Source organism: Hesperophylax consimilis, chromosome 11 (genome assembly GCF_061612785.1).
Source record: "Hesperophylax consimilis isolate HC1 chromosome 11, BYU_Hcon_1.0, whole genome shotgun sequence".
NCBI classification, from domain to species: Eukaryota; Metazoa; Arthropoda; class Insecta; order Trichoptera; family Limnephilidae; genus Hesperophylax; species Hesperophylax consimilis.
Window position 1 is genome coordinate 30386525 of NC_142846.1, and position 11916 is coordinate 30398440.

Here is an 11916-nt window from a genome sequence, read left to right on the forward strand (position 1 = left end):
GGAATGCATTATATGGAACAACAAATCGACTGTCGATACGTTTATCCCGAACAAAGTGATTTTCAGAAAAATTATCACGTCTCCTGTACTCTAGGTAGCCTGCGGAATTATTATAAGTAGCATCTTTAATCAATTTAGGGAATTTTTTAGAGCACTTAAAATTATTAAACTTTTTAAAATAATACGGTACAAAGCCGAGTTCTTTGGATGGGGTAGTTCTGCAGATACGGCATTATCAATATCAGAAGCTGTATACAACTTATCTTGGCTGCAATGTGTAAACACACCATGTAGATGAGGGAGTCCTCTTTTTTGCTGTTCAATTGTATACACCCAACAAATTACCTTTCCAAAAACATGTTTCTCAGTCATATCATGAATAAATTCCTTGACTTTTAGATGGAAAACCTTGACTACTAAATCAGACCTGTCCGCGTCCGATTGATAATGTTCCAATTCGGTTTGTATTTCTGGCCGTTTGGGATTGCATGTAAAAGTTATGAATAAATCAGGACGACCAAATTTACGTACCATTGCCATTGAAACTTTATAAAGTTTATTCATATGGCGTGGTCCACCGTAATGAAGATGGAAGAATGACTATATTACCTGCACGTACTCCTCTATCTTCTTCTTCTTCTTCTTCAATGGCACTACAGCCTATTTCAAACCTTGGCCTCCTTTAACATGAGCCTCCACCGCCCTCTGTCCTCGGCCGTCGTCTTCCAATCTGCAACATGGAGTAGTCCTCTGGCATCTTTCCTGACATCGTCCTCCCATCTCAGCCTAGGTCTGTCCGCCTTTCGTTTGCCTCCCGGGTGTCCTGTTAGAACCTTCTTTGGTACACGTGTGCTTGGCATTCGGTGCACATGTCCGGCCCATCTTAGTCTTTGGAGCCGTAAATGAGTAGAGAGTCTGGGAGCTTGGTAGATGTCATATAGCTCCTTATTGTGGCGGATTCTCCATGCCTCTCCCTCTCGCACCGCTCCTAAGATTCTTCGAAGTACCTTTCTTTCGAAGGTGTCCAGCCGTTCCGCAGACTTTGCTGTCAGTGTTCCCGCCTCACATCCATAGGCCAAGACCGTTCTAATAATTGTTTTATACAGGGTTATTTTGGTTTTCCTATGGACGTTTCGGGATTTGAACACTGGCAGCAACGCGATGTAAGTGTTGTTAGCGGCTGTGATGCGCTTTCTTACTTCTACTGGGTCTTCGTTGTCCTGCGTTATGATGGAGCCCGGGTAGGAAAACTCTTCGACCACTTCAAAGTTATAGGAGTTTTTAAAATTCACTTTATCTTTTACTCTGCGGTGTGGGTTCTGGTTTGCATCATGATTTTAGTTTTGTTCTCATTGATTTGCAAGCTCACCTCTCTTGCTGCAGTCTCCAAAGGGTCAAACACCTCTCTTACAGCCTGTAAGTAAGGATCTTCCGACAATGTTAAGGTCGTCTGCATATCCAACTATTTGATTGCTTTTGTAGCAAATGTTTGAGTCGGTAGCAATCATTGTCTTCCTCACGACGTGCTCCAGAACAATATAGAAAAGAGTGGGAGCTAAGCCATCACCTTGTTTCAGCCCCTGGGAGACGTTAAAATCCTCCGTTGTTTCACCTCCTATCCTTACTCGACATCGTGAACCAACCATCGTTGCTTTTACAAGCTTGACTATTTTGGGCGGTATATCAAAATTTAGGAGTATTTCATATATTTTCTCCCTATCTATACTGTCATATGCCTGTTTGAAGTCAACAAATAGTTGATATATGTCTATATCGAATTCCCAGCATTTTGTCAGGATTTGTCGAGTAGTAAAGAGTTGATCAGTGGTAGATCTCCCCCTCCAAAAAACCTGCCTGATACTCTCCCAGCAAGTTCTCTGAATGACGTAGTCTTTCTTTCAAAATTGTTGTGAAGATTTTATACTCTGTACAAAGTAGCGATATTCCTCTGTGATTTTCACATTTCAATTTGTCTCCCTTTTTATGTATGGGGCATATTATACTAGTTTGCCACTCTTCTGGTACTCTTTTGGCGGTCCATATTTTTACAATAAGATTGTGTAGCAGGTTTTTTAGATGTTCGTTTCCATATTTATAGAGCTCTGCCGGGATATTGTCTCCTCCCGGGGTTTTATTGTTTTTCAATTTATTTAGGGCAGCCCTTACTTCTGCCACCGATGGCGCTCTAGTCGTTTCATCGATGTTATTTAGTCATTATTTAGCTCATCCGGAATGTGAGTTGGTTCGACTATCAGGTTGTTATTGGGATTCAAGAGCTGTTGGAAGTATTCTTTCCACCTAGTCTTAATCTTTTCCTCATCTCCTATTATGTCTCCATTACTATCTCTGCACAGGGATGTGTTGGGTTTGAAGCCCTTTTTAAATACATTGACGCCTTTATATGCCTCACGTGGATTGTTATTAACAAAATCATTTTCCATTTTCAACAATATGTCGTTAAAGTATAGTCTCTTCTTTCTTTTAATCAAATGGTAAGCATCTCTTCGTGCTTGTTTGTAGGCTTGTCTTTTTAATTTTGTTCCTCCTTTTATACATAATTTTCTTAGCTCATTTTTCTTGCAGACGCTCTGTATGCACTCCTCATCGAACCAGGGATTTCTAACCTGCCTAGGTCTATTTCCAATGCCTGATTCTGCCGCTGTCAGCAGTGCATCTCTCAGACTGGTCCAATCCTCTTCTAAATCGTTTGAGGAGAGCTGATCACTCAATTGGTTTGGTAGGTTTGTTGACAGTGAGTCGTGGTATCTATCCAATCCTTCTGGTGTTTTAAGAGCATCGATGTTTAGCTTTGGGATACTTGGCTGATTTCCTCTTCTATCTCTTGCTATTCTGCATCTATAGCTGGCTACTACCAAATAGTGATCCGAATCACAGTTAGCTCCTCTGTAACTTCTTACATTTGTGATACTGGTCGCCCCTCTTCTTTCAATTAGGATATGGTCTATTTGATTATGGTATCTGCCGCCAGGTGATGTCCATGTCCATTTATGTATATTCTTCCTTGGGAACTGTGTTGAAGCTATTATCATGTTTCGTGATTCTGTAAAGTCAATCACCCTTGATCCATTGTTATTGCTTTCCATATGAAGACTGTTTTTTCCTGTAACCTGTTGGTGTGCCGGATCCTGACCGATTTTAGCATTAAGGTCTCCAATAACCATTTTAATATCATTGGATGGTATGGTGTCATATGTCTGCTCCAGTTTGTTATAAAATGTATCCTTAGTTGCTTCACCTTTGTCTTCTGTCTCAGCGTGAACATTTATGATGGAAATATTAAAGAATTCGGTTTTTATGCGGAGTATGCATATTCTTTCGTTTACAGCCTTAAAACCAATTACTTGATTCTTCAATCTTTGATAAACGATAAAGTTTACTCCGAACTCATGGTGTTTTTCATTGCCACTGTGCATTATTGTATGCGTTCTAGTATCAAATGTATCAGTGCCTATCCATCTAGTTTCCTGCACTGCTAGTATATCTATGTTGTACTTTTCCATTTCTCCAAGTACTTCTCCGAGGGCCCCACTTCTATACATCGTTCTTACATTCCATGTTGCCATTCTCAAGTCCATATTTCGATTGCCAAGTTGTCTGCCGGGTGTTTTCGCTGTCCGAGGCTTAGTATCCGGTTTCGTAATAATGTTGTTTTTACAGGGAGTGGTTACTAGCCACTCGCCCAACCCCTTACTGGAGGCGAGGGTTTTTCTGTAGGGGTTTTCCTTCCCTTAGCTGGGGTGTTTTGGTTTTATGGCGCCAGAGTTTCGCCATTCGTCCCCTCTATGTCGGCTATGACCTCGATGGTGGGATGGTCGTCCCACACCGGTGATCACATTGCCCAGGGATCGCGGGGCCACGATGACCGCTCGTGGACGCCAGAGAGTTGGACTTGTTGGTAGTGCTGCTGATGCAACTATGTCATTTGTAGCATTTTTTGAGGCGCGCATCATCCAGCTTGATGTGTCCCGCTACGACCTACTAACCCTTTGACCCCCCTTACTCCTCTATCAGTGGTTAAATTTCTTACATGGTCTTGCAAAACTTAATAGAATTCCACTCTGAGATTTTTCTTAATGTAATTTAGGCGACCAGATTCCTACATAATGAAAGCATGAATTAAATACTGTTGAAAAAGTTTACCCGCATAATGGATTGGATTAAAGATATTTCTTCGCACTGCTAATTTACTTGCATTAAACTACATAGTAGTGACAGTATGACGTTGAGCAGTACAGAAAGCAGCATGATGCTGAAAGCCTGAAGTCCAACCACATTCACCTGATGGTAATAGTAGTGGGAAAACCATAGGATCTAAACGCTTCGATAAAGTTGCCACTCTTTGAAGTCCTTTAACATTTTTAGGATAAACAGCGATATCTCTACCCAAATAAATTAATAAACCCAGTAAATTCCCATCTCTGTCTGCTACGTATACCATGGCGATATCGTGAGAACTGGTTGGAGCATTGTACTTCCGTTGGACATCACCTGATGAACGTGTAAATAATAGACGTATATCTCTCACCTGCCCACCGTCAGCCACAATGCGTAATTCTTCTTCCTCGACAGCTTCTTTTAGTTTCTTATACTAATGAGCATAAGGGCTTATTCGGCGTATTTCACTATCAATTATTTGCATTATATTTTGATAGCAATCGGCATTAGATGGATGACTCATACGCACTCTAACAGCCTCATCAGGATCATATACATAAAGCTGAGCATAGGATGGTATTTCACCTTCAACTTGTATACTTCTGGAAGTCAGATGATAAACCTCACCAGAATTTTTTAAACAATATGGACCATTACCTGGGATATTAGCTTTTTGCGCTCCAAATGAGGCAAATCTATGAGCACTGTTTTGTTGACGAATAAAATATCTAAAGTTTTTAGATTGAGTACAATCTCCTGTCAATAATGCGTTAACTGCTAGAGGATGAGCTAAAATTTGTGGTATTATTTTTCCATTATGACAGCAAGAATGTAACAGTTTTTTTTTTCGGTTCCATGATAAATCAACACAATGAAAATTCAACAGACCTTTAAAAAGTGATATAAAGTCATTAAAAACGATGAAAAAAAAAATTCTTTAACCTAACCTAACCTAACCTAACCTTACCTGCTTACTTTTTTGCAGCCGGCTTTATAATGGTGGATTTATAATTATATATTATATTTATAATTATATATTTGTATACATATATATCTCACTTAAAAAAAATCACACTGACATTGTAAATTGCTTGACACTGACTGGCTATAAAAGCTTTTTACATTGATGTGAAATCGATATACGCTGGCAACACTGAACAATCTGTCTTTCGCGTGAATAATGAGAAACATCAAATGCGTCGAACATTTAATACGTAATTATGGATATTTTTTACTGTAATGTAATTAATCTAATCGATTATGAACTTTCTAAAACATATTTTCTTTGATATTATCCAAAAATTATATGAGCAGAAAAATTGTTTTTGAAGAAATCTTGTATTACATGAAGCGATCTTATTTCAATTCGAAATCGGGTCTTAATTTTAAAATCATATTTTTTGGATCCGGTCGCCTGCAAACCGAAATGAACTTTACGGTTGGTTAAAATTGAGGGGCAGAGTGGTTGGATTTAGCCTGCAGACCCCCTATGCGGGATTTACCCGAAACATACTATTTGAATTCGACCAATCAGAGGGCCTAGATCTTCTAGACCAGGGGTCTCCAAACTATGGCCCGCGGGCCGTATCCGGTCCGCCAGTGTCATCCATCCGGCCCGCGACATCTTATGACCAGTGTCATCAAGGACCCGCAACAGCTAATGGCTAAGACCTTGCTCAGAAGGGGCGAAAACTCCACGAGTTTTTTCGTGCGAATAAATAAATATACTCGTTGGCGAGGTACTTGGCACCAATACATTGCTTCCACAAGTATCGCGCGAATATATCAAGAGGATTTTTTTGAAAAAATTTTATTTGATTCGCAATGATATCAAGGACTGAGAAACGAGTATCAAAAATTATCTTCAAAGCTACGTTATCTAAAGCTATATTTTCATCCCTGAAAATTCTATTGTCTACCCCCCCCCCCCTCCTCCCTAGGACAGAAAATATGGGTGTCTAGAAATTAAAACGGTTTTGGCCCTCCGAACTCACTGGAGTAGTCAATGTGGCCCTCCGGCTGAAAATTTTGGAGACCCCTGGTCTAGACGCTAGCTTAATAATACTATCAGATATCAAAAGCTTCTAAAATTTTTTTTTATTGAAAGATAACATTTCAACGTTTAAAACGGTAAGTAAATATAAAATACGATTGAAGTTAGATTTCTACATATTATGAGATTTTAATACTACTCTTCAATGCATCCTGATTTACAAATTGTTCGGATTAATATATACTCTCAGTATCGCCCAGGTACTAAATACGGCCATTCAGATTTGAAACTTTGCTAGAAAGGTCTTTTACCACATGGAGAAAACTTACATATATTAATTATTATTACTTACATATGCTAATTTACTAAAAAATCTGATCGTACTCAGGAATAAAACGGGATTGCAGGCCTTCAACGGATGAATTGATAGGTTTCCTAGTTAACTATCCGTAAAAAACGAATATTTTATTAGGAAGTCAGAATACGTGTTCTGTTTATTCTGATATTGAAACATTTTGTCATGATATTTGTTATGAAAAGGACACCTGCATGAACATATATTCCGATATATTCTGAATAGATAAATATTTTTTCTTCATATGAAGCGGTTACTTTGTGATGTGACATTATTGAATTCCACTCTGAGATTTTTCTTAATGTAATTTAGGCGACCAGATTCCTACATAATGAAAGCATGAATTAAATACTGTTGAAAAAGTTTACCCGCATAATGGATTGGATTAAAGATATTTCTTCGCACTGCTAATTTACTTGCATTAAACTACATAGTAGTGACAGTATGACGTTGAGCAGTACAGAAAGCAGCATGATGCTGAAAGCCTGAAGTCCAACCACATTCACCTGATGGTAATAGTAGTGGGAAAACCATAGGATCTAAACGCTTCGATAAAGTTGCCACTCTTTGAAGTCCTTTAACATTTTTAGGATAAACAGCGATATCTGTACCCAAATAAATTAATAAACCCAGTAAATTCCCATCTCTGTCTGCTACGTATACCATGGCGATATCGTGAGAACTGGTTGGAGCATTGTATTTTATTAGGAAGTCAGAATACGTGTTCTGTTTATTCTGATATTGAAACATTTTGTCATGATATTTGTTATGAAAAGGACACCTGCATGAACATATATTCCGATATATTCTGAATAGATAAATATTTTTTCTTCATATGAAGCGGTTACTTTGTGATGTGACATTATAATTTAAAATTAAACAATAACTTTGTTAACATCACTTATAAGTAAATACTTAATGCCGACCGTTTGTTCCCTATTTTGTTCCCGTTTGTTCCCGACGATTGTTCCCTATTGACAAAGAGCACTCGCCTCTCAATCTCCCACCTACCCCTACCTCTTCCACTGCAGCTCAGACTGTCCACTCACCATGATATCAACACATGTTAATTTAGATTTTAGATGTTTAGTATTATACTGCCCTGATGAAGCTACGGTTGTAGCGAAACCCGATCGGCATTAAGTATTTACCTTTAAGTGATGTTTACAAAGTTATTGTTTAATTTAAAAAGATAAATATTTTATTAAGAAATAGATTGCAATTTGAAATCACGTTTTTAACGGAATTTCAAGAAATCAGCCGTTATAATTTTTCTCCGTGCTTTTTTAGTGACTATGTCTGAGTGGAAGATGCTCTCAGTCTCGCTCTTGTGAAATATTAAATTCAGAATTGAAATGTTGCATGAAACGGCTTTAGCCGTATTTGGTGACCTGTTCTGAATAACCAGGTACTTCTCCGCCTTCCTCTTCTTCATCTCCTCACCCTATCGACTACCATCAGCCTCGCAACATATCACAATTGGAGATGACATAGTCTCACTGGCTCCAGGCGGTTGGGAGCAGTTGCGACTATTGTGCGGTTTACATTCAAAAAATTTCTGAATAGCCACATACTCCCCAACCTTCCCGTTCCCCCTTTCCTTCTCCTCCCGCTGCCATCAATCTCACAACATCACCTATTTGTTGGGGATGATATTATCTCACTAACTCCAGGCAGTTGGGACTCTTCAGAGGAATTCACATTAAAAAATAGTTCGAGAGCTTTTTTCTGCTTCCACACATAGATTTTCTTCTTTCTGAAGGGCAAATAAAGGTACCCAGTACACGCTATCTACTACACTTTAAAAACAGACAAATAACTGTGCAGCACATAAACGCATTAAAAAACACTTGAACAAATGAAAATAATTTAAGTTTATCATTATTGAGGTGTTCTGGTGGCTTGGGAGAAAGGCCTCCACTCCTACCGGTCTCATAGTATCCCCAGGGGTCCGAGGGTCTGTTTTCTGTACTGTAGGCACCGGACTTTCAAAGTACGAGTTTACGAGGTAGGGTTGCTAACCAAACACCCGAGTTTAGTCCGTTTCAGAGGCTAGGGACCGATATCCATACTGATGTTTTCTACTTCCCTAATGGAGGGTGGAATTCAACTGGGCATCTTTCAAATAGATGTAAACTATGATTTTTTTCACTAAAAGGAAAGACCGACCGAGACACACAGCCACACGCTGTCTACGAAATAACGAAAAACCTATTTTCCCTCATTGCGCTGGAGATCATGGCATTAGAGACTGAACTATAACAAAAATGAAGTCCCAAAGTGCATAAACTGCACAAATAACAATCTATTGAAAAAGAGTTCTTATCCAACAAATCATCAAGCAAAAATGAAGAATGCAAACAACACATAAAAATGTTACATTTTGCAAAGGAACGAATCAACTACAACTAAACATGGATGATTACATTACAAAAAAAATCGACCAAAACTACAACATTACAGAAGAAATATGCGAAAACGTTACCGAAATTAACAAATGGTGTCAAGATAGTGATTCTACTTTTCTATTGCTAAACATGAACATAAGAAGTATTCCAAGAAATCTAGATGAATTATTAATAATTTAAATACATCACCGGTGTGCATAGGATTAACTAAAACACACTCCAACAGCGATCAATACATAAGTGCGCTACCCAACTACTGAGGAATAGCAATTGTAATAGCTATAAACAAAAATAGTGGAATAATTATGTTTGTACGTGTCGATTGTGAAGTGATAAACACAGAAGAAGTAAACATTGAATTTTTCAACTGCTTAAAAATAGATATTAAATTTAAAAATTCTATTTATAGAATCATAACAATATACCACACACACAAATCAAACATAACGAATTTTACAAACGAACTTTATCTATACCTGAATAATTTAACAAAGATTTTTACGATTATATGTGGTGACTTTAGCATAAATATTTCTAATAACCATAATTCTATAGAAAAAAATAACTTCTTGAACATGATGACTCATCTTAACTCCAAATCATGCATTAACAACTATACCCGTGAACTACCAAATCAAACGCCATCTTGTCTAGACCATATTTGGTGTAATATAAACCTAAATTATATAAGAAAATGTCAAATCAAGTACCACAAAAACCACATTAAACTACCAACTATTAGAAAAATCAGTCATAACAGAAAAATGGACTGAAATAATAAACAGTAGTGCGGAAGTAAATGCAATCAATGTGCATCATTATTTGAAAAAAAAATATCAGAACACATTTTAAATGCCTCTGAAATTAAAAATTTGGATCAAAACTCGGAAACAAAGAAAATTTAACCCTGTATCAGGGTATCCCTGTGTATAGTATTTCACACACTAAATTAATAAAAAAACGAAAAACAATTAAATAAATGGAACGGTACTATCCTGGATTATAAACTTTTTGGAAAATAGACCACAGAAAGTAAAATTATTAAAAGTGATTTCGAAAGTAACAATTTTTCGATACCACAAGGCACAGTTTTAGGACCACTATTTTTCATATTATATGTAAATGATATATTTGAAGCTAAATACGGGGAAATTGTCTAATATGCAGATAACACAGTGCTTCTTCTAAAAGCAAACACATGGTTAGAACTGAACAAAAAGGCTAATTTAGACATCAATGAATTGAAAACATAGTTTGACAATAACCTTCTAACGTTGAACTCTAAAAAAACACACTACGTACCATTTTTCATAAAAAAACCAAATACTCCGCATGAAATAAACATAAGAATTCACTCTGATATTTTTTATAATTGCGTCAAATTTAGAATATAATAAAATGATTCATAGTGCGTTGCGTATATTAAACTTGAAAAATCATATTTGTGATAAGTATTCGTTAGAATTTTTGATAGATTTGACATTTTTGGCATAAGTCCTACATTACAACGGGTTTATTAATTATATCTGACTAACGTATTTCTAACATTTTAGATCTTTTTCAAATTTTCGTTTAGTAATCGCTAATATTGTCTTCAATAATTAAATATTATAATTTGAGGTTTTACTCATTAAGTTATTCCAAAAATAAAATTTTATATATTCAAACGCCAACTTTTTAAAAGTACCTAAGGACAGTTTTATTGTAAAAACGCGACGCTGCAAGTGATTGTGATACACTGAATCCAGTGTGTACGAGATAGCAAATGTCATACAAATCGAAAATATTTTCATACACTCACCAAATATGTTTCAACGATTTTTGCCAAAATTCACTATTATTTACAGAAAACATATGTGATATATGAGGAATTGGGTCTTTTTTCAAGTAACGTATATGAATAAAAATACTACAAAAAAGGAAAGCGACACGAAACTCATAGAAATCGTAATAAAAATAGTGCCTTACCATTAAAATATTTTATAAAACGTTTTTCAACTACAAGATCAGCGACAAGCACCAAATTTTATTTTTTTTGACGATGAATCAGTAACTTCTGAAGGGATCCCTTTAGAAACATCTAAAATGTTAGAAATACGTTCATCAGAAATAATTAATAAACCCACTTGTGTTGTGATGGAGGACTTAGCCAGCCGAGGAATTGAACACACTACGCCTGGGTGGGGCCCAAACGCTATGTACAACTCAGCCACCGACCAGTCATCATCAATCCATTACATTATTCCGAGATTGATTCACTTATATTCAGATACTATTTTTTAATACTTGTTGCCCTGATTGTCAACCACCTCCCCGATTTCAAATATAGGTGTACCATATTATGTTCTAGCTTAAAAAGTGAATCTTGCAGTACTACAGTATTTGTCAAATATTGCTTTTAAACACTCAATTTTCTTATGCCAAAAATGTGCCATCACAAATATAATTTTTCCAGTTTAATATTGAAAAATAGGTCATACGCAACGCACAATGGATCATTTTATTATATTTTAAATTTGACGCAATTATAAAAAGGCGTTAAATTTTTGTTGGATCAAAATTAGACGGTTTGTTTTTGGCTCGGGATTATAACTCATGTATGGTTATAACTTAAATTAAATTTTGTCTAATCATTTATGAGAATATAAATATATATTTTTAGTATGGAGCCATACTATGGCATCCCCAATCGAGGTGTGTTGTCGGTCTGAAGGTAATAGGCAGGGTAAGTTGAAGGCAAGGAAGGAAGTTGAAGACAAGGAAGTCTGGCTATTCAGATCTGGTCACCAAACACAGCTAAAGACATTTCGATTCTGAACGTTGGTCTTTCACCAGAGCGATACTGAGAGTATCTTTCACTCTGGAACTTCCAAATAGGTCTGAAATACTACATTAATTTAGGTAAAACGAACTCATTTTTTACAGATGTTTCGGTATGTATTTCATTGAATTTAATAGAATACAGAATTTTTGTTACTGGAAAC

General features: G+C 36.7%; 1 protein-coding gene across 1 annotated transcript; it reads right to left on the reverse strand.

Moving 5' to 3' along the window:
- Positions 1–2207: 2207 nt before the first annotated feature.
- LOC149420013 (uncharacterized) lies at positions 2208–3182 on the reverse strand. The gene has a single exon (XM_089636935.1). It carries the CDS (start codon positions 3180–3182, stop codon positions 2208–2210), a length of 975 nt encoding a protein of 324 aa, XP_089493061.1.
- Between the last annotated feature and the right edge of the window lie 8734 nt (positions 3183–11916).

Excerpts from the sequence above, each read along its gene's own strand:
- LOC149420013 (XM_089636935.1), bottom strand. The coding sequence starts at position 3,182 with ATGGTTATTGGAGACCTTAATGCTAAAATCGGTCAGGATCCGGCACAC.